The following is a 24,540-nucleotide window of genomic DNA, read 5'->3' as shown; positions in this document are numbered from 1 at the left end:
CTAAGGAGATTTCAAAATAACATTTCTTTCTTCAAACCTAAAGTCCTATTTATACTAATCTTAAAGTTAAACTAGTCACTTTTTAAACTCCCTTAGCTTGCCAGATTCTACTTGATGCTTAACACGTCTAGGCTTATTAGCTTTCCAACCATTCTTAGCTCTAAACCCAACACGTAATCTCCTAAATAATCACAATTAGGAAATGACCCCAAATTTTCCTAACTTTCTTCGCCTACTCTTCTTGCGTTGCAATACCAAAACTCTCGCATTACAGAGCTTGAATGCATACTTCCTTATTGTGTTGCATAGTCTTAACGTGTCTAACCTTCAAAACGCTTGCTACCTTTAAAATGGTTTTTTCCAAAAATCCTTCTATCTATAATGCAAGTCTTACATAGGGGGCTTAGGGGCATGCTGAAGCGTGCAAAGGGGTTGTCTTGACCGCGAGGCACATGCACAACTGGCAGTAACATTTACCTGCGTTTTCCAAATTTAACCCCAAATTAAAAAAATTAATAATTCACTCAATACTTAGGTAAATCGAGTGAGTTTTATGTCAAAACCTTTGTTTTTAAGTCCTATACAACTTATCTGCATAAGAAGACCTAAAAACCTTGGGTTGTCTGTAATTTCCCTTAAACTAGAGGTTACTCATGATTTAAGTTTTTCAAACAACCTTCGACTTCTACCTGAATATTCACACAATTCATATCATTTTCAACTCAAACACTCCACATAAACATTGTTAGGAATTGATTTAGATTTCTAGCTCAACAAATTTTATCTTCTAATTCCACTTCTTTAGCTCAATTCGCTTAAAAACATTGAGACTACTTCAGATTCATGATTTTTCTCAGTGTCTTGTCTTCTACCTACAATAGCATCATTTTCCCTTCATTTCCAGCTCATGCATTCTTCATAAAAGTTCTAACTGAACCAATCTAAACTTGTAACTCCACTTCTACAACTTGTTTTTCCCTAACAACCATTGCTTAGCTTGCTCTAATTTCACTTCAACTTGCAAAACTTCTCAACTTCCTCTAATCTCCTTTTCTATCACCTTCCTTAATTTCCAACAACCACTTACTAAGAAATATTTGAGAGAGAGGAAGTGATGGATCATCCTTAAAGAAGAATTTTAAAAAGAAACTCCATCAACTCCTTCTCCTTTCATTTCTCTTTTCTTTTTTTATTCTTTAAAAAAAACATCCAAATTTTTCTTATTTTTTAACTAAATATCGAAACTTTTTAACCATCCTAACTTAATTTTCTTTCTTTCCACTTACCATGACACGATTAAAATAACACTTCTTGAGTTTACTCTTCCAATCTCTTTAAAGGACTTAAGTTTCTTAGGGTTCTGCGTTTATAGATGTGATCTCTGGTGATGGCACCTACATTCACTGGGATCTTCTTCATTATACAGTGTATCAACATCATGTTGTCCAGTGGGATGATATTGCCATGACGCATTGGTATTAACTTCTTTTTTATGAAGAAGAGTCACACACTTGCTTCAGTAGTCAATTGGTATGGGTATAGTTGATATCGCCAGGAGGGTGTGATTTCCCATTTCCACCCAAGCCATGCTATCTTCTTCAACGCCTCATTGATCGACCTCTTTAAAGTGTTTTAAATCAACTTTTGCCTTGGCATCTCTTCTTCCAAGTAAAAATCATAGAGCTCATTTATGGCTTTATCGTCGAAGTAAACATGCTTTCCTTCTACCAACTCATAGTACTCGGAAGGATGCTAGTCTGCATTATAAAAATGCTTCACCATATCGAATCGCATCTTTGTCGCATCCATAAAGAATCTCTGGCACCCAATTGTCTTAATTGGCATCCCCAACTCCATTAAAGGGAAAGAGACCCTTCTTAGCCAGGTTCACCTTAGGAGTTGTACTCCCTTCGCCACCTTGCTGGTCTTCAACAGGTTTAAAAGGACCAGCCTTGCTTTTCTTCTTCTTCTGGTTGGTGGCACCCTTTTCAGCATTTTCTTGGGTGGTCGCTGATAACTTGTATAAATTTATACAAGTTATTGTCGCCTTTTAGATAGAATAATATAACCAAAATGCATAAGAAATGTGTCAAAATGTGTAGCTTATGTTGTAAATTCATAAATATTTGGAAATACACTTTACATAAGTTGTCATGCCTGTTTCATCCTGTTTTTAGTGTTTAAACGTGGGATTAAGAACAAAAGAAGAAGCTAGTGAATCACATAGGAACTCGCGAGAAGACTAGACGAGAAGAGGCTCGTTAAAAGACAAAAGTGGCAGATGGAGTTGATGTGACATAACATAGAAGTAGATTTTGGCGTTGACATGCTCAAAAGACTAGATTTTCCACCTAAATCTTTCTATATAAAGGACTCCATCACCATTAGAGTGGGAGAGGCTCCGAATAGGCCAAAAGGTAGTCTAAATGGGCTGAACCCTAGAGAGTGGTGGGAAGGCGTACCCTTTCCACCATCTGTTAAGTCTTTCTTCATCTTTTTTTATTAGTCAATCAATGAGAGCTTGAGGCTGAGTCAAGAAGATCCCATTCCCATCTCTCCTTTGTATTAGCATCTCTATTCTTTCCATTTTTGTATATTTCGGTGTAATGTGTTCATTCATATTTTACAGTGGCCTAAGGCTTATATTCTTTAATACATTGCATATTTATACCTCTTCAATTCATTCATCTCTTTACTGTGCATTCATCTTTGTTCTATTTGTAGTTTAAGTATTATGATAAATCTTAATAAGAATGTTAGTTTATATTTCTTATCGCATTAATTAAGTTATTTTTATCACTTGGCCAGTGTATATAGTCAACTACCTGAGAGGAAAAGTAGCAAGGATATAGCTAATGCATGCAAGGAGAAGTTTGGAAACAATCTCCACCTTGGTGAGATGACTTCCATTATTTATATCCCAAAAGGAGAACAAATATGAGTATTAGGCACCGAGAGGTTGTCACCCTCAAACATGAAGCTCTATAAGTCTTATAAGTGAAGCGTTCTAGATATAATTTGCTTAACACAACTTGATCATTTGGATCTCGAAAGGTGACCCTGTGTGGCATATAACACTCCGAGAGGAGCATGTCTTAATCACAAGCACATTAATTAAGTTATATCGCATCAAGGTTCTTTTATTACTTAATCGCTTGGCAATGTATAGATTTCTTTCATCCTTTCTTTTATGCAAGTTAGTTCACTATCCCATCTCGCATCCATCCTAATTCCCTTTTACAGATTCTCTAGTGTAGATAAGTAGATATAGTTTAAACTTGCACTCATTACACTGTATAGTTTATTCTTTTATAATGCCTGAACGCCTAGTGAACCTTAGAACTAAGCTTTGATATCAATTCCCTATGTTCGACTCTGGATCACCCAGGTAAACCTAATGTTTCGCTTACACTTAGGTAAGCAATAGGAAAACTTGTATGCAACAAGGGCTTAGAAACGCATAATGAAGAAATTTATAAGGAGCATTTTGTATTCAATGATCTTGAATCAAAGACACATTATGAAGAATGAATATAGTTTTCCCCCAGCTAAGTCTGGAACAAAAACAACCAGCTACATGGGGTTCTCAACAACTAGGTTCATCACTTTGAGTTCATGATCGAGCTCCTCTACCAACACATCGCCTTGCTCCACAACCTCCAACTTCTCACAGAGCTCTTCTCTCCGACTCTTATGGAGTTCACATTTTTCCTCCATTTTCAGCTCTAATGCCTAATACTTTATCATTCATACTTGACAGCTCATTCTTTGCCTTAGCAGTCCTTTTTACAGTTAGGTGCATAGTCTTCACAAACTCCATCTCCCGTGGCTTTAAAGCCTTCTTTTATATGCTCTTTTTATTCTGTCATTCTTCTCTTCACTCACCACTCCTCCAATAAGGCGAGAGCAACAACGGCATCCTCATCATAATCAATTTCAACCTCTACTTTTTCAGTATGTGTGCTATGATAGCTTATGGAAATACAAGTTAGTATAGCCTTTTAGGTAAAATAATGAAGTCTTATCGCATGAAAATTGAAAAAAACGGAGGAAAAAGTAGGTGATTTGATTAATCTGTGAATTGCATGATACAAAAGAACCTTATCTCCTTGTTTTACTATGTTTTAGTGCTCTAATCGCAGGATTTTAGGCAAAAAGAAGTAAAGCTCACTGATATAATGTTTATGCGGCGATAACTAGTACAAGCTAGGCGATACGATGCACTAGCAGACAAATTTGGTTGTGCGAATGTCAGAAAAGGACAAAGGACGACTACGTGGCACTGATGCGGCTTTTTAGAGGCATTAATGATGCATGGAATGTCCTGTCAACATCAAACCTCGCCTATAAATAGAGCCTCTCATTTCAGAACATGGTATACACATTTTGGCCGGAGAGCAAGTTCTTACATCATCCATCTTCTCCCTTCCCTTGAGTTTTAGGTGAGAGCTTAGAACAAGAGAGAGAGAAAGTTACCCCATTCATATTCCCCCTCATCAATAGGCAAAAATTAGAGCCAAAGAGTATCAGAAATCAGACTCTGCAACATTATACCTTCTTTTGTATTCTAGTTTATACTTTTATTGTATTGTTTTGTAAGATGGTATTATGCTTTGTATTCTAGTTTCTATATATGCTCCTTGACGATGTTCTCCATGGGTGATGATGAAGAGGCGATATTAGCTTGGTTCTGTTGAGGGTGTGAATAGTGTGGCATGGCATTATGGTGTCCATGGTGATAACCATGTGCTTCACTGCGTCCTCCACCATAATGGCAAGTTTGTTGCCCCTGTTGTAGTTGACCCAGTCCTCCCCATCCGAAATTGGGATGATTCCTCCTATCAGAATTGTATATGTTGAAGTATAAATCATTTTTTATGAATGTAACAATTTCAATATTTTGTAGGCATGTGTCCATGGTATGAGATCTACCACATCCCACATCCTAAGCATCAATAGTTTGTTGGGTCGCTCTATTCAACTCATCGTAAAAGACCTCCATCAAAATACACAGGAATGCCATTATGCATGCATGCCTTTATACCTACTCCACGCATCGTGTAAAGTTTCTCTATCTTTCTACTTAAAATTCATTACGTCCTTACCTCGCTGGACGGGAAGAAAGAACTTCTTCATGAATTTTTCTATCAATTGATTTTCCCATGTAGTTATTTCCCCTACGTCTATCGTGTCAGCCCATCTTTTCACATCACCTTTAATGTTAACGGGAAAAGAGTGAGGTAAAGCTCCTTTTACGCTATGCCAAGCATGTGAAATGAGGAAAACATGGAGTAGAAACTTTTAATATGGTCTTGTGGATCTTCACTTGGGAATCAACTAAATTGGCTAGTAGTTTGTATCATTTGAAGCATAGTCGGCTTCATCTCAAATTTGGCATTATCCCAAATACAGGGTACATAATACCTAGGTTGAAGTTATACATATTCGACGATGCATATTCTCCAATAGGTCTGTTTAGGTCCTGGAAAATCAGGATGGAATGTTCAATCCCTAGGGTAGCATTAGGGTTTTGATTCAGAGGGACTCCTTCGTTGTTTGTCATTCTTTCTTCTTCTTGTCGCCTCTGTCTTATCTCCCCTTATCTTTGCCGAAATGTTTGCTCAATCTCAGGGTTAAATTCGAATTCAGGATTCTCTTTCTCACTCATAAACTTATCGCACATGCTCCGGGTAACACATGAATCAACCAAAACTGAACTTTTTGCATGAAATCAACATACATGTTAGGTTCATAAGTAAAACAAAAAGAATCCTCGACAACGATGCCAAAAACTTGTTTTTTTTTTTATTACATGCAATGAGTTCTATGTTATCATGGATATTGAATTTATGTTTTAAGTATGCAACTAAACTAGTAGACTAAGCAAGGGTTATGCAATAAAAGGGGCTGACGCCTACTTATCTGTTGCTTACATCTAAGGATTTGTTGATTGGGTACAAGTTTTCCTCTTTCTTGCCCAAGAGTAAGTGAAAAGAGAGGTTTTATGGATTAGCCAAGGTCGAACACAGGGAATCTATGTTGCTCGCGGTTATAACCCGTAAGTTAATCTCATGTGGTGATTGTACAATATTGATGTATTCATAGTAAGTCTAACTACATTATATGTTAAGTGAACAAGATGAATATGAATGTGGTGGTTATGCATGATATGAACTTAGTTTTATCTAGGTGATATGAAGGAAGGCATGTCTAAATATTCTGATGCATACAAGGTTAAATAGTTGATTAAGGTGACATAAATCATTTGTTAATTTGAAATTTAGGACAAGCCTCCTCTTTGCGCCTTCACCATACTTGCTCACCTTTCTTAATGCAAATACTTGAGATAACCATATGATTTAAATCTAATCTATTTGGTTGCATTATCTATAATTCATCCTCTATTAAGGCGAGTACCCATCCAGTGCCTTATCGCCACAACACCCACATTTCTAATATGTATGTTAAGGAGGAATTTAGTGACAAGATTGTTTCTTTACACTCTATTCACTACCTGTTTAGGGAGGTTTAAGTCATTATTATTTCGAGTGACAATGCCCAATACTTCATTTTTTCTTTTGAATAGAATGATGCATTGAGTACAACACCAACTAAACAAGATAGATAATACCAACATTTAGATTCTCTACTAAATATTTATACTTTGCACTTTATCATGATTACAAAGAACGAATATTATGGAAAGGTAAATAGATAGGTGAGTGAAAGTGTAATATTTTGCATGTATAAAGAAAACTTTAGGATTTTAGGACATGAGGTTCGAATTACAAACACAAAGTAAATAGAAATTACAAATGAAAGTTTCAAGAAATGAGTCGAGCCTCTTAGCATAATTTCATGTGCCTATTGGCTCCATTTTTGCCTATTACAACTAAGGGAGATAGGATTTGGATTCCTCTGGACACTCCTCTAAGCTTTCACCCTATGTAAGTTTGGTCTCCACAAATTTCATACACCTCGTTTGGAGGAGATAGCCTTGTATTTATAGGTGAGCATCATTAATTTTCTGACATTACTATGTGACACCGTTGACGTCTTTTTAGTATTTCCTAACATCCACGCCAACCACTCTTGTCTTCTAACAATGTAGATCGCCAAGCATCTTTCCTCTTGTTGCCTGGTTGACGCGCGTCCAATTCACCTAATGCTTGTCACTTCACTACTCCTCTTTCTTTCACTTAAAAACCTGCAATAAGACATGAAAATCGTAATAAACAAGCATTTTACTCTTTTGATACTTGTAACCCATAATTGTCCTATTTTGTCTATTTTTTATACTTGTAACGTATAATTGTCCTCAAGATACTTGTAACGCATAATTGTCTTATTTTACTCTTTTGATACTTGTAACACATGTTTTCTTCATCTCGCATTAATGCTTCATTATTCTACCAAAACAGTCATAATAACTTATATTTCTACAAGTTATCACCTACACTTCTCAAATAATCCAAAATCTCCAGCTACTCACCCTAGAAATCCAAATCGCCCTCTCCTCCCTTAAAAACCCAACTCCCTCACCTCTACCATCACCTAAGCAAGATGACTCATCTTTGTCGCCTTTAAACCTTAAGCTCATTACAGACTACATTAGCTCACACTCTTCACCCTGCCAAACACCAATCGTCTTGAACCATTCATTACCCTAATTATCAAAGAGATGAGGAAGACAAGTTCTTTGAACTGCTTGATGGCCTTCCACGTGACCCTACTCCATTGCCTTGAGATTGATAGAACTGTAGACATGCTAGGTTTCCTAGGTTAAAACTCTCAAGATAGCTATATTTATGCATTATTTCTCTTATTTTATTGGAAATTATGATCTAGAGAAGCCAAGGAGTCTAAGGTAACAAGAATGACTCAATTCCGAACTAAAATGAGCGAAAACTAGAGGAGTTCAAAAAATCGGTAACTCAACCAACCCGGATTACCCAACCCAAACCATAAAGGTTGGATTGGATTAAATTTTTTGTTGGGTTTGGTTGGTTTAGAAAATTGGAGGAAAAAAAGTTGAGTTGGGTAGCCAGGTCATGCAAGTAAGGGGTCGGGTTGACCCGACCCAACCCGATTGTGTATATATATAACCTAAAATCTAAAATTAAACCTCCCTTAAAATAGATATTGTGGACTTAGAATATGAATGCATAACATATATACGCCACCTTGCATAGTGAAAAACAATATGATTTTTTTTAAAATTCTGGAAAGATTAAAAAAAAACGATTTTTTTTTTTGTTGAGTTGACCCTTGCATATTGAACCAATAATGTTCATTTTTTGTCAACCCAAATACTTTAGGTTGGTCTATAATTTTTCTCCTACTGGCTTTTTTACAACCCTAGCTAAAACAAGCAAAGAAAGAAGTAATGGCAAAATCGTAGATAAATGGAAACCAGCGATGCCACCGAGAGCATGAACATGTGCAATGCTGCAATGCCATTCCAAGGGTTGTGGTGCTGCGGACATCAAAATTTCATTAAATGCGTGCAAATCCACGCCTTTTGCCCCTCAATCGACCTATTTGGCTATTTAAGCCTTTTTCCTTGTATTTTTAGTAACACCACTATCTCATAATAGTTTACTCCACAATTCATTTTCTACCATTTGTTAAAGCTTTTGTCTCGTAAATTCTCTCCCAAATCATTAAAATTCTCTCTCAATTCCATCGATAAATATCTTCTTTGTTTGAATTTCTTCTTGAAGCTATTTTGGGAATCACGAAGAATTAGGTACTTTCTTTGGTAGGAAAACTCTTTCTTGAGAATCATCTATATATGCTTTCTAATTTCGATCTTTAATTAAATTTCAATCTTGCTTTTGTGTAAATTTTTGTTTGATTGGTTTAATCACTTGACACTGCATGAATTTTGTTTATTCTTTAACAGCTTTGAGCATAATTTTTTAAGCAAAATGGATTGGCAGTTCTAGATTTGATATCAAGCATCTTTTCTTTTTGATTGTTTGTTTAATTTCTAATTAGAATTCAATTAATAATCATTCTTTAGATAAAGGCTTTCCTTGCTTTGAATGTCACAATATTGAAACTCAGAAGCTCAATGCAAACTCTAAAAAATCCATGGAAACAACTAATATGGAAATGTCTTGTTTGAGTTTAGTTTGATTCGGGTTCATTAATAAAGGTTAATTAGATTTCAGGAACTAATTATTTGTGGATCGAAACTTGACTGCAATTCATTTTGAAAATTCAATCCCACCTTAAATTGATTGAGAGAATTCGGTTAAAATCTCTTTTAATTCCACAAAAATATTTACTTCCTTTCCTTTTACTTTCTTGCGTCCTCACAACAAAAAAACCCCAGCATACATTAGAATTTTCGTATTTTTTATTCAAGATATGCATTACCTTAACATAAATTCTTTTGGGTTCTACCTCAGACTTTTGCTTTATTACGCTTTTACTAGTTTTCTTAATATTGAGTTGTAAATAACTTTGTTGGTTGAGATTGAGAGTTTTTAACCCATTTGCATATTCTTATCTTTTAACGATACCCACGTATCGTCAACCCAATGGGGATCAACAAAGATGAGGAAATTGAGAAGGATGCAACCTTGGATCCTGAGAGGTCGCCAAAGCAAAGATGATCTTCTAGAACCTATTCATAGATCACACATCGTGCAAAGTTATGCTCCACTACAAAGTTGATGAGACAAGTTCTTTGAAGAGGCGACCAATGCTGAGAAAGACTTCTTTGAATTCATCAGGGAGAACATTTGCAAGTCGATGCACAACACATTTGACATCGTAGCCAACACTCAGACCAAACTCCAATTCCAATTCAATGAGTTTTACTTAAAGCATAAGGATGTCCGATGCAAGATGGCTAACAAGAGTGCAAATCCAGAGTTATAACCACTGCTATGCCGATGTGCAAGGCGGTTAAGAAGGTTTGGAAAACAAATTATGAACAATGTCCTGATCAAAAGAGTTTGACTCTACCGAAATGCAAGTGTGTTGTAACTATTTGGGACTATTCGTAGTTCTTCAAGAATCTTAGGATGATTTATTAGTGCCAACGTAGATTGACTAAGTGATTCAAAATTCTTGTAGACTACGACGATATCTTTGAGCAATTTAAGATGATCAAAATAGAGTTATTCAAGAACCCAAATATGTCGATCATCTTGGGAGTTTAAGGTCTTCCACAATAGGTTACTGAGATTTGTGAAGCCTCGAAGCTCGATAATCTTGGTACAACTTTAGAGGCGCCAATAAGTTGGGTGGGGAGGCTAGTAGCCATGCCAATAGGAGGGGATACACATTGAAGCCTAACAATGAAAGATGTCCTGAAGTTGGACATTAATGTGGTGCGTCATCTAAATAGATTGACGGTTGGCTTGTGCTCATTCTACCTTTAGCTTTCTTTTCGAGTTTGAGGTTGGCTGAAGGGATGGGATGAAGAATTGATGTATTTAATTTGATTTTCAACGGTGCTAAAGAAACTTCATCAATTCAATATTGCTCATGCCTTTTAGAATTATTTGTTTAGATCTATGCTTTCTATGCTTTTCTGCATAGGATGAGGCTTGGCGGAATATTGTAATAGGGTAAGCTAGCGGCTCATGCGTTTACTTTCTGTTCTTCACTTGTTTGGAGCTGCCTTCGTATGTAGTTGAAGCTCTTAGTTGTTTGAAGTTAATTTAAACCCTGGAGTTCATAAAATTAAAACCCCAACGAGTAACACAACATACTTATCATTTTTGCATTACTCAGTGTAGCACCATACCATGAAGGACAACATCGAAACACTGCAACCATTTCTATAAATAACTATTTTTCAATTATGTCAATTTGTCTGATTAGTTCAGACTTTGAGCATGTAAATAACCTATGGTAAATTGTTTATTATGTCTAATACCAAAAGAATGACCTCGAAGCATCTAATGGAAACTTCTGATAGTTTTGATAGAAATTACAATGTTGCTCCCAACTCATCCATACACCTTAATTTAAAAGCCTGATGTACCCAAAATAAAAATAACGATAATGATAATGATAATGATAATAATAATGATCATCTCCACAGCTTCAGCTACAATTGAACTGACGAGTCCTGGAGCCAGAGAACACCGCCCACTAAAGTACATCTTCATGAAGCAAAACTCTAAAAACAGCGTAATGGTGGTTTAAACTTTTTTCACCCTGTAGTCTGTGAGCACTGCCCAATGCCCCATGGCTAGGATTTGGGAACGCATAAAACACGCGCCTAACTCGTTGATGAACCAGTGCCATTGCACACCTGTAACCAACAAAAGAAACATCACAAAAACTAATGGTTTATCTAAATGATTTAAAATCATCCTAACAAGAACACTAAAAAATATAGACAAAACTCAGTGACACTGATATATGAAAATATATGATAAAATATCACAAAAAGAAGTAAATGTAACAACCTTGCCTTCAAATTTCCTAAAGGAAATCCAACAATATTTTTACACTCCTCTCTCAACCTCACTCCCTTTGATTCTTTTGATTCTTTCATATGGTTCAACACTCAGCTTTTTGGACTACTAATTACACGAAATACAATTGTAATCATACCCTCCATGACTTTTAACAATTGGAAGACCCTTGTTTTCCAGCTTCTCTTGAGGAGGGTCCCCTCAGCCCTTAAATACATTTTTTAAAAAAAAAAAAAAAAGAGAGAAAAAAAGGCCAATCTAGAAGATATAGCCCTAATATTATAGGGCCCACACACACCAGTTTTAATTTTGATACAGGGGAAAAAGACTGAACATCAAGATGCAAGGATAAAAAGATAATGGAACACAATATGCATAGAAACCTCGACTAGGGAGATTGAACCTCCCTAGCACCCTCACCACATCCAATTATAAAATCAACAATTTGAATAAGAAATAAAATATCAATTGCCACAGTTACACTAGGAGATAAAAGCATTCTAATAAAGACAAATATCCAGGCTAGAGTAATCTGAATAAAAAAACTGTCCTAACAGACGAACTGAGGAAGATCTATGAACTCCAATCCTTATTTAGTCCAAACAATTTGTGAGGCATAGCTAAAAGACATCAATTTTATGCTTCAGTATCTTCTCACTAGGGGTGTAAGAATAAATCGACAACCCGGTCTACCCAACCCATATTATAAGGGATGGGTTAGGTTAGTTTAAAATTTAGGTTGGGTCGGGTTCAAAAATTTTGTTTTGTTTTTCTTTTTTTTGTTGGGTTGGGATTGGGTCTCAGGTTGGGGGCTGAAAAATTCGGTTTAACCCAGCCCAACCCGAATTAGTGATTTATATATATTATTGAAAATAGAGACAAAGACACACACTAACTTATGTGGAAACTCGAGAATCGGGAGAAAATCCACGATATTTTGTTCTTATTATTTTCTAATGAATTGCAAAGGTACGATGAGGGAGATCAAAAAGAATACACAAGGGAAAAAGAAAAAAAGGAAAAATATATATTTGGTAAACTTTCCATAACTAATTTTTCCATAAACTAACACTCCCCCCTCAAGTTGAGCCGTAAATATCAATGAGGCCCAACTTTCTAGAACAAAAGCCAAAGTTTGGTCTGAGAAGTCCCTTGGTGAGAACATCAACTTGTTGGCTCGAAGGGTGTACGAAATGCATATGCTTCCATTGTCAAGTCTTTCTTCGATGAAATGCCGATCAATCTCAACATGGGTTGTTAGAAATACTAACAGCGGCTTTATTATCACAAAAGAGTTTCAATGGAGTCTCACATTCCCGATGAAGATCAGACAGAACTTTGGCCTCAGCGCTGATTCTTGCCACAACACTTTGCTTCTCACTCCTCCAAGTTACAAGATTGTCCCAAACGAAGGTGCAATAACCGGAGGTAGACTTCCTGTCAACAACAGATTCTGCCTAGTCCGAGTCAGTATATGCCTTAATGGTCTTCCTATCGGTCTTTCTAAATATCAACCCTTTACCAGGTGTTGTTTTCAAGTATCTCAAAATTCTGTTTACAGCTTTCATGTGATCTCTATTTAAGATCCCTATTTAAGAATGCATTCTTAACATCAAATTGATATAGGGGGCAATCTTTATTCACCGCAACAAACAATAAAACTCTAATAGTGTTCAACTTTGCAACAAGAGAGAAAGTTTCAGAATAGTCAATCCCATAGGTTTGAGTGAACCCTTTTGCAACTAGTTTGACCTTATGTCTGTCAATTGTACCATCTACCTTGTATTTTAGAGTGCACCCATTTGCATCCCACAGTTTTGTGTCCCTTAAGTAGGCCGCAGATCTCCCAAGTCTTATTCTTTTCAAAGGCCCTCATCTCTTCCATTACAGCATTCTTCCACTCAAGACAGTCTAAAGCAATGTTGATATTATTTGGTATCAAAGTAGAGTAAAGGCTGACTGCAAAGGCTCTGAACTGAAGAGATAGGTTCTCATAAGAAACATAGTTAGTAATAGAGTGCTTAGTGTAGGACTTGGTACCCTTCCTTAGTGCAATAGGCAGATTAAGAGAGAGATCAAACTTCCTAATATTTTCTGAAGGATCCTCCCTAATTTCATTTTTAGCAACTCTTCCACTAGCCTCATTTTCATCATTACTACCCTTTCCATCCAGGATGACCTCAGTATCAACATTACCTTATTCACTTATATTTTCAAGAATAGCTGTTCCGGACCAGTCAGTTTCACTCATTTTATTGTCAATATGTGAGCCAATAGAATCAATCATACATTGATCTTTTAAAGGTTCAGAATCTTGGACTAGAGCTGGCTAATTAGCAGAAGACCCAACTTCCTTTTTAAGAATCCTCCTATAGTAGGTTCTCCAAGGAACTTGGTTCGTAGGTAGGGTTGTGTAGTGAGGATCTGGACTAGGTATGGTAACGAGAGTAGGACTGGTAGACTCTAAGGAAATCACCCAGTTAGAGTTAGGCTCTTCACTCTCACTCTCCCTCTAAAGAGGGCTAACGGGAAAGAAAGGACGATTTTCGAGACAGGTAACATCCATGGAGTCAAAGTACTTACGAGAAGACGGATGAAAGCATTTATAGCCTAATTGATGCTATGCACTTGAATACCCAAAGAGGAATATCAGAGATGAGGCGGGTAGAGGGATATGACTCTTTAAGACACTTTAAGGGGGTCTGGAGTTGTAGGACATGAGAAGGCATTCGGTTGATAAGATAAGTTGCAGTGAGAACAGTATCACCCCAACGATAGGAAGGGAAGGGAAGTAGACAACATAAGAGAACGAGCGACTTCCAAAAGGTGACAGTTTTTGTGCTCGGCTACTCCATTTTGTTGGGTGTTGTAGGCACAAGAACTTTGGTGGACAATGCCTTTGAAGACAAAAATTACTAAGGGTATGGTTTTGGAACTCTCGACCATTGTCATTCCGCATAATAGCAATTTTTCTATTGAACTGTGTTTCTACAGTGTTATAAAAGTCCCAGAAGACAGAGGTGACCTCAGATTTATCGGAGACAAAAAAAGACCCAGGTAAGGTGAATATGGTTATCAATAAAGGTTTCGAACCACTGTTTTCCATATGAGGTTGTTATCTTGGATGGTCCCCATACATCACTATGAACAAGAGTGAAAAGGTGGGTTGGTTTGGTTGTGAAGGAAAAGAAACATGATGTTGCTTGGCCCGAATACATACATCACAAGATAAGGCAAACACATCAACATTAGAGAAGAGACGAGAAAATAAATGTTTCATATATTAGAAATTAGGGTGACCTAAACGAAAATGTCACAATATACAGTCTTGTTCAGAAGTAGTAAAATAAGAAGATAAAATTATAGTCCTAAAAATGCTACTAGAAGAGGTATTATCATCAAGGAGGTAAAGTCCCCTACTATGCTTGGCAGTGTTGTATCTTCCTCGAGCTCAAGTCCTGAAAAGAGACATAATCATATAAGAATATTGCTTTGTTAATGAGTAATCTTGCTTATAGAAAGCAAATTATAAGACAATCTGGGCACATGCAAAACATTATGTAAGGAGAGCCCTGCATAGCACAAGGAATATAAGACACAAAATGTTCAGAGGACCCAGTCAAATAATCTGTGGCGCTAGAATCCAAAATCCAAAAGTTCTTCCCATCAACACTAATAAGACCGAAGGATTGAGGTAAACTTGATTGGACAACGACACCTAAAGTAGCGAGATTGGGATCAATCTGGTTCCCATGTGAATTAGGTGGTTGAGAAGGTTCAGCAAACTCACTCACATACGCCCGCCCTGTGTTCTGTTTGTCGTCAAGAGGGTGTTTCTTACCTCCTGGAGGACGACCATGTAACTTCCAACACTATTCTTTGGTATGCCATTGTTTTGTGCAATGCTCACTAACAGGAATTGGTTTTCCATTGTGCTTGTCATTGCTACTAGTAGAGGGCCTCGCACTAAAAGTAGCGGAGTCAATAATAGGAGTTGCAGATATATTCATAGCACTTGTAAGATCTTCCTCGAGACGGATTTTAGAACAGTCTTCCATCAGAGGGGAATCAGTCTCTGGCCTAGTATACGCCCTCGAACTACATCAAACTTACGATCAAGACCAACAACAAAGTCATAAATCCTGTCAATCTCTTCAATTTTAGAGTACTGCAAAGCATCACTGGGATTACTCCAGACTAGTTCTTTGCATAGGTTCATTTCTAACGTTTGGAGTTAAGTTTCTAGGTCATGTCTCAAATATCTTTGGCTGTTGCAGCAAACAGTTATGGCTTGCCAATCTGGTGTTCCATACTATTGATAAATACGGATCGAAGAATGAAGTCCTTTGCCTTCCAGTATCGTTCTTAGGGGTCTCCCAGTGAAGGGCGAGGATACCTGTTAGAAAGCCAAATTTATGTCGTTTTTAAGGACCATCTTCACTGACTGAGACCATGAGAAATAGTTATTGCCATTCAACTTGTCCCCTAAAAGATGATACGCTGTAGATTGAGCCACTGTACTAGTCATATAAAGAGAGAATAAAGTAGGGAACGAGGTTACCGGATTCTCACAATACATCGATACAGGAGTTTGGACGTCGTCACTAAGGTAGCTTCAATTGCTGCAATCTGTTGTCGTAGCCCTTCCAGTTGCTATTGAGCTATTCTCGAGGAATTGCACGTTAGGGTTGGAATGTGTCAAAGATTCACCAACCTCAGATGTTGAGTAAATTTGAGGATTCTAAATATCAAGATGATAACTTAGGTTAGTGGGTGGCAGGGCCTACAAATATGACGGCAGGAGCGGTAGTGACCGATCAAAATTAGGTGGCAGTACATAAAACGAGGCGTGGGGAGCAATATAGGCAGCAGATGAAGTAGAGGGTTGCATAGATGGGATGGTCGACACTTACTGAGGAGGAAGGACTAGCGCGTGTAGTTCTGGTGGCGGCGCGTGAGGAGTCTTCGGCTGAATGGACAACGACAAAATCAATTGGATCACATTTTCGGTGTTTTCTAAAGACAGTGGAACCATTCGTCCATTGCAGCACCGATCTGACGACGGCGGTACTTAAATTGGCGGTTGTCTCTTCTGTTTGATTTTCATCACATGTTATCTTCTAGTGTTTCTAGGGTGTGTTCAATGTCCTGCTTTAATACCACATTGAAAGTATAGACAAAGAATCACACTGACTTACGTGGAAACCCAAGTACTAGGAGAAAAACCATGATATATTGTTCTTGTTATTTTCTAATGAATTACAAAACCATGATATTTTGGTAAACTTTCCATAACTAATTTTTCCATAAACTAAACATATATAATTATATATATAATATTAATATATTTATATTATATTTTATTATTAATTTAGTAAATAGTAAATTTGGGTCAGGCCTCACTTCGTTCAACACAACCTCATGTCGCACCTCATATCTCTCTTATCACCCTCCCCCTCTCGTCTCAGCTTCTCATCTCACGCCGTTGTTGGCATTACCCTCTCACTCTCACCTCGACTTCTCATCTCACGCCTCTCCTTCTCTCTCTCCATTGTCGTCGGCTTCTCACTTCACCGTTTTTTATCGTTTCTCCTTCTTAGTCTCCATTGCGTTGTTATGGGAACCAAAATTATGGGAATTATATGAGTTTTATTAATAACAATCAAGGTAATATTCCTTGCTACAATATCAAGATAGAAAACAAGAACACTATGGCACTCTGTTATTCTTTCTTTCAAGAATGAAAGATAAGTAAACGTTCAAAATTTTTTAACTCCCTTTCCCTCCAAAATGTAAAAGACTATTTATAAACTTTCTAATTAACTCCCTCTTTCTCACATGCATTTTCTTATCCTTTGCACATGTTTACTTTCTTTCTTTCTACTGTATTGGTGAATGATAGGGGATCTATCATTCATTCCATCTCCAAATTCAGCTTGTTCTCAAGCTGAAGCTCCGAAAACCGTTGATGAATTTCTTCATAACATTCCCACGTAGCCACATGCCTCGACAACCCTTTCCAACCAATCAAAACGTCCCATCCCCCACTTTGTTCTTTTAAGTACCCATACACTTCCTCAGGTACTGCCTTCCATTCATTATTTTCTGTTATATATGGAATTTCATGCTGTTTTCATGATGCTAGCCTAACATCTTCAACTGTGACACATGAAAAACCGGATGTATCATTGTATTGCTTGGTAATTCCAATTTATAAGCAATTGACCCTATTCTTTTAATGATCTTATAGGGGCCAAGGAATTTAGGAGACAGCTTTTCATTCCTCTTTCTTCTTAGCAAAATCTGTTGGTATGGTCTAATTTTCAGAAAGACCATGTCTCCTACTACGTATTCCACTTCCCTTCTCTTCAAATCAACATATTTCTTCATCTTATCCTAGGCAACTCTCAAATGTTCTTTAAATTCCCCTAAAACATCTCTCTCCTTTAATTGCTCGTTAGTGTTGAATTTGGGGTATCCCTATCACCATAGTATATCAGTGGGGGAGGCAAACAGCCATACACGGCCTGAAATGGGGTTGGGGCAAGAGACCTTTGGTATGTAGTATTATACCAAAATTCCACCCAATGTAACCATCTAACCCATTCTTTTGGTCGTTCTCCACAAAAACATCTCAAGTAGCTTTCCAACCCTCGGTTCACCACTTCCGTTTGGCCATCCGTCTGTGCATGATATGCTGTGCTACGATTTAATTTAGTCACGGCCAATCTGAGAAGTTCTTTCTAGAAATTACTCAAAAACACCTTGTCTCTGTCATATACTATCGATCTAGGGTAGCCATGTAGCCTCACTACTTCCTTAACAAACAGATCAGCCACTATTTTTGCATTGTATGAATGTTTCAAGGCTAGAAAGTGATTGTATTTGCTAAATCGATCCACCACCACCAAGATTACTTCGAACTCACTAGATTTTGGTAACCCATCAATAAAATCCATGGATATTTCATCCCACACTCAATTAGGGATCTCTAAAGGAAGTAATAACCCTGTAGGTGATAATGCTAGTAATTTATTTTTCTGACACACTAGGCATTCTTCACAATTTTTTTTTACGTCTTACTTCATTTCCTACCAAAACAACTCTCCAGTAAGACGCTTATATGTTCTCAAAAACTCTGAATGTCCACCGAATACAGAATCATGGTAAGTGTGTAAAATTGCAGGGATCAAAGTAGAAGATTTAAAGATCACTAACCGGTCTTTATACTTTAGCATCCCTTGATGTATGGAATATTTCCCTTCTGTCTTCTCTTCGATTTTCTCTAGCTTCAGTATCTTCTTCATCAAACATTCATCTTTCTCAACTTCTTTGATTACTACCAAATGAATGAGTAGGGGATGTCAAGTTGTAGAGATGGACTGTGAGAGGCATTCTTGATAAGGCATCAGCAGCCTTATTTTCTAATCCGAGCTTGTATATCACTTCAAATGAGTAGCCAAGTAGTTTCACAATCCATTTATGGTATTGTGGCTGAATAACTAATTGTTCTAATAAGAATTTCAAGGATCGTAGATCAGTTTTTACTATGAATTTCCTGCCAAGTAGGTATTGTCTCCACCTTTGTACCGCAGGCACCACTGCCAATAGCTCTCTTTCGTACACTGGTTTAGCCCTGTCTCTCATAGCCAACGTGTGACTATAGTATGCAATTGGACGCTTAGCTTGTATCAAGACTACCCATATCCCAAACCCCAATGCATAGGTTTCTATCTCAAAGGGCATGTTGAAGTTTGGCAACGCTAAGAAAGGGAGGGTCATCATTGCTTGTTGCAGCTTGTCAAAAGCTTCTTGAGCTTCACTTGTCCACTTAATCCCCTGATCTTTAGCAATTGAGTTAGTGGGGTAGCTATAGAACCATAATGTTACACAAATTTTCTATAGTAACCAGTCAAACCAAAAAATCCCTTAACTTTCCTAACATTTGTAGGTGTTGGCCCCTCTTTGATTGTTCGAATCTTCTCTGGATCCACCTCTACTCCTTGTCCGAAAATGATCTGCCCAAGATACTCTACCCTGGCCCGTGTAACACTACATTTCTTTTTATTAGCATACAGTTCATTCTTCCTCAACACTTCTAGGACTAACTTCATATGTTGCATATGTGTTTCTAAATCCTTGTTGTAAATCAGGATATCATCGAAGAATACTAACACAAACTTTCTTAGGTAGGGTCGAAATATAGTATTCATTAATGAATGAAAGGTGGAAGGGGCATTCGTCAAGCCAAATGGCATTACCATGAATTCATAATCCTTCGTGAGTACGAAATGCAGTCCTTATAAGATCTTCAGCACACATTCTGATTTGATGGTAGCCCGCCTTCAAGTCAATTTTAGTAAACAACATTGCACCATTCAGTTCATCAAACTCCTCTATCATTGGAATCGGAAATTTATCTGGTATGGTTACGTTGTTTAAGGCTCGGTAATCAATGCCAAATCTCCAGCTTCCATCTTTTTTTCACTAATGAGACTGGACTTGAATAAGGGTTGGTGCTAGGTCGTATTACCCCAAAACCTAACATTTCTTCCATTAGTTTCTCCATTTCAGCTTTCTGTAGGTATGCATAACGATATGGCCGAACATTCACTGGATCCGTGCCTTTCTTCAGGTGAATATGATGTTCAATATCCCTTCAGGGAGGTAGTTTTTCAGGCCACTCGAAAACATCTTCAAAGCTTATTAAAGTCACTGCCACTGTCTCTTCCATTGTCAACACTCCAATTCCTGCCTGATCTGATAACCACTCACTTCCTTCCAAGGCCCTACATTCTACCAAATAGCCTTGATCTAAATCTTCCCGAGTCTTCACAATGCTTTTCAAACTCATCCTTGCCATTGTGAAGCTTGGATCTCCTTTAATGACCATCTTTTTGTTCTGGTGCATAAATGTCATTGTCAAGCTCCTCTAATCTACTTCTGCGATGCCCAAGGGATATAGCCATTGCATTCCTAATATGGCATCTACTCCACCAAGTTCTAGCGGCAGAAGGTCTTCAATAACCTCCCATTCTCCTAAGAAGATATGCAGACTCCCTTCCCTTTAATTACAGTGTCTGAACCAAGAATTACTCCATAGTTTGAAGTATCTCTCATGGTTATTTGCAATTCATTCACCAATTTTTCAGATATAAAGTTATGTGAGGCGCCACAATCAACTAATACAATCACCTCTTTATTATCAAGCTTCCCTTTTACCTTCATAGTACCCGGAGTGGATAATCACACTACCGAGTTAATGGAAAGTTCCACCACAGCCTTGCTTTCCTCTACAATCTCTACTGAGTTTAGCTCTTTCGCCTATGCTTCTTCCTCTATAATCTCGAATTCTTCATTCTCAGCCTTAACGACAAACATCCGAAGCTCCCTTTGTTCTTTTGCTTTACACTTGTGATCATGAGAATATTTCTCATTGCATTGGAAGCACAATCCTTTTTCTTTTCTTGCTTGGAATTTAGCGTCAGATGGATGCTTAGCCGTTCCTTCTCTCCGATTCTGAGTTTCGCCTGAAGCCACTCCTCTTAAAGTTATAGTTCTCATCAAAAAGGTCGTGTTATTTTTGCTTTCATTCGTCGTGATCGTTGTAGTGGATTCTGTATTCGCAGAGGGGTAATACGGGTATTTCCCTCCAGCGTATCCCTTCAAATTGGCTTCTCCCCGAATAATCTCCCTACTTTCCACCATTTGCGCGATTCACATCATTCACACAATTCCCTTCGGCTCACAGAATTCGACTTCCGCCTTGATCCACGATAACAACAATTGATAAACGTTTCTTTGATCACCTTCTCCTGCAGATCGAGTAATAGGGCTACTAGCTTGTCGAATAAATTTCTATATTCTTCAACCGTTGATTCTTGCCTAACCCGTAGAAATTGGCCACAAAAGGATCCTTCCCTAATTGATCAAAACCGGACTAGCAACCATTCCTTCAAATTCGCCTAATCCACGAATTTCTCACGCTCTTCTGAGACCGATACCAATTCAACGCCGATCCTTCAAACTTATTGTCGCCACAATCATTTTTTCAGATTCAGTTAGTTTATGGATTTGGAAATACCTATCGGCACGAAACTACCAAGAATCAGGATCTTCTCCATTGAACATCGACATCTCCACCTTCTTGAATTTATTTCGATCGTTGTTTCTGTCATCGTTTTCCGTTTTCCTTTCACATCTTTCGGCTCTAATATCGCAACTAGATGATCCTTCATGTTCTTTCATTTTCATCGTCGCTGAATCACGAGCTGCTGATTTCTTCATTTGTTCGCTCACCATTGATCTTTCTCTTGCCAACGTCTCCATGAACATCATGAGCATCTACTGTTGCTTCTCGAATTGCAATCTCATTAGTTCCAGATTCTTTGTAATTTCATTCAGGCTCAACTCAATCGTTGTATCTTACTTAGCTCTTTCTTCATTTCGATCATTTATTGATCAAAGGTTTCCATCCTCTCCTCAATTCTTGTCCATACCATTCTTGATTTCTTTCCCAGGATTCACATTGCTTTGATACTAATACGATGGGAACCAGAATTTGTGGAATTATACGAGTTTTATTGATAACAATCAAGGTAATATTCCTTGTTACAATATCAAAATAGAAAACAAGAACACTAGGGCACTTTGTTATTCTTTTTTTCAAGAATGAAACAGAAGTAAACGCTCAAAATTCTTAACTCCCTTTCTCTCCAAAATGTAAAAGACTATTTACAAACTTTCTAACTCCCTCTTTTTCACGTGCATTTTCTTATTCTTGCACGTGTTTACTTTCTTTCTTTCATCAGCTGTATCGGTGAACGATAGAGGCTCTATTATGTTGCTGCCGGCGTTTCATTGCATTATGTTGTGTTGCCTCACTTCTCTCCGTCTACCTCTCAGTCTTTTAAGGTTATGAAACAATACACCCCAACAACCCAATCCAACCTAACCCATATTTTAAGGGTTAGGAATACTATTTAGGTTATTCAGATTGCCAACCCAACCAACCCGAAAATATGGGTTGGGTTGATTCCCAACCCAACCAGTTTACATCCCTACTTCTTACACACCGAGCCCACAATTTCACAACTAGACTTCACAACCTCACTCCTTGCTCCAAACACTTCATTAAACAAAAATAGTAAACCTAGTAACAAACTACAGAAGATTGAACATTTTTGTATAATTTAGCCAAAGGAAAATTCTTCCTACAACAAAATCTATGCATATAAAATACAGAAAAGCTAAATGTGTGGAAAATGTAAAATGCAAAACCACAAATCAAAGACCAATACTGCGAACAAAACTTACATAATACATGGCTCCCACACAAGATAAATGTCATAATCAGTGCACAGATAAGGTCTGCCTAGTTTAGAATATGTGCCTTCACCGTCAGTACCTACTTTTTTCTCCTTGCTGTTGGCCTTTGCAACACAACTTAGTCAATATACATCATATTTGAATGTGTCAAACAGAAACACATTTTTGAAACTCAAACGCAACAGGAAGGTTAATATTGAAAAACAACAGCTACTTTCATAAATTATATTAAATACTCGAGAAATTTCACGATTACCTGCAAAACTGGAATGACTGTAATTCATTTCTTACATTCTTAAATACATATTGATACATTAAGTTAAATGCAAGCTACATTCAGATTTCATGACAAAAAGTAAAGCTATTCCAAATTGTGGCTAGTTAGCTATTTTCTTCTTCTTTTTCTTCTTTTAACTTTTATTTTTTCTTTTTTAATTATTTTTATCAAAACAGAAAAAATAAAGAATACAAACACATACCGTTTCCCCGGTTATCAGATTCTTTCTCGGATGGCAGGCTTTTGCATTGATTGATGATGTTTCCTTGCTCGGGGCTAGAGTTACCTCAAGCCTCGTACTGTTTCCCCGGTTATCAGATTCTTTCTCAGATGGCAGTAGCTAAAATTACCTACTCTGAAGATTAATCATTTATTTTCTTGTAGTTGTTTCCTTTGGTGGTGTGTCCGTTTTGTGTTTAGTGTGGTCTTGGTTTTGGATTGTTATCTCTCCATGTATTTGTTCTATTTTGGTTTGTAGCCGTGGTGGTTGTTGTCTAGTTTTGTATCATGTATTTGGTCCCCAGGCTTTGTCCACCAAAGTTCCTGCATTTATACTGAGTTCTACCTGCCACCCGGCTTATACCTAATCTCCTTCTTTGAACATTTGGATGCATTGCTTTCATTCACAATCACAATCCTAATGAAACCTAGTTTCCCCTTCGGGCTCGCCCATGTTTCTTTGTGGGGTATCCCTTACACCAAAGAGGCTATAACTGTTTCCACCCATCTTCTCAAAAGTGCTTTGTGCCCCTGGATGTCACCTTTCCAGAAAACAAACCATTCTTTCCCAATAGTCATCTTCATAGGGAGAATGTGAGTCAAGAGACTAACTCCTTTTCCTTCCTTTAGCTCCTTTCTTGCCCTTCGAAACCCATTCCCCACAACATAGTTTTTCCTACAACCAAGTCCCCTGGATTACGTACTATAGGAAGAATCATACAAAGGAAATGGTGCCTCCTGCTTGGCCGGCTCTGGTCCATGACTTTGAACCGACCCATGCTCAAGGTACTACTAATTCTAACAACAATAATTCTTGTGTTGAGGATAATATTGCTGATGTGGTTGACGATATGGTTGGGGAAGGTAGGGACAATGTAGTTGTTCCAAAGGCTGTCGATGTGATAAAAATAGAGCTGAAACACAATTGGGTAAGACTAGTCCAGATAACTCAAATAAACTAAGAAGTTATAATCTTTTTCTTGACATGCTCATTGCTTTGAGAAAGGGCACGAGGTCATGTACGAAGCACTCTATGTGATATCATATAGCAATCCATCACCTAAGTTCAAGGCTTTCACTACATGTCTTGATGCTGCAACAATGCAACAATACCAAAGAACATATATGAGGCTATGAAAAGTCCTATGTGCAAAGTAGTTATTGTAGAAGAAATGAGAGCTCTCAGCTCTTGACTAAAACAAGAGATAGGATTTATGCAATCTTCCCAAAGAGCACAAGCCAGTGGGATGCAAATGGGTATTCACTTTGAAG

At 37.5% G+C, this 24,540-nt stretch overlaps 1 protein-coding gene across 10 annotated transcripts in view; it reads right to left on the bottom strand.

The window, feature by feature from the left end:
- Positions 1-10,767: 10,767 nt before the first annotated feature.
- The window catches only part of LOC103504115 (tRNA-specific adenosine deaminase TAD3), a 46,966-nt gene continuing 33,193 nt past the window's right edge, over positions 10,768-24,540 (bottom strand). For 6 of the 10 annotated variants that reach the window (XM_051090824.1, XM_051090820.1, XM_051090823.1 and 3 more), the window contains 2 exons: positions 22,761-22,876; positions 10,768-11,278 (listed from right to left, as the gene is read on the bottom strand). In XM_051090824.1, the coding sequence (XP_050946781.1) occupies positions 11,116-11,278; positions 22,761-22,876 (279 nt within the window). In that variant the 3' untranslated portion in view covers positions 10,768-11,115. Of the gene's footprint in view, positions 11,279-14,864; positions 14,903-22,760; positions 22,877-24,540 lie in introns of all 10 variants that reach the window. The other 4 variants (XM_051090827.1, XM_051090828.1, XM_051090825.1 and 1 more) reach the window with 3 other exon arrangements.

Source organism: Cucumis melo, chromosome 10 (genome assembly GCF_025177605.1).
Source record: "Cucumis melo cultivar AY chromosome 10, USDA_Cmelo_AY_1.0, whole genome shotgun sequence".
Classification (NCBI taxonomy): domain Eukaryota; kingdom Viridiplantae; phylum Streptophyta; class Magnoliopsida; order Cucurbitales; family Cucurbitaceae; genus Cucumis; species Cucumis melo.
This window is presented reverse-complemented; position numbering and strand designations above follow the sequence as displayed.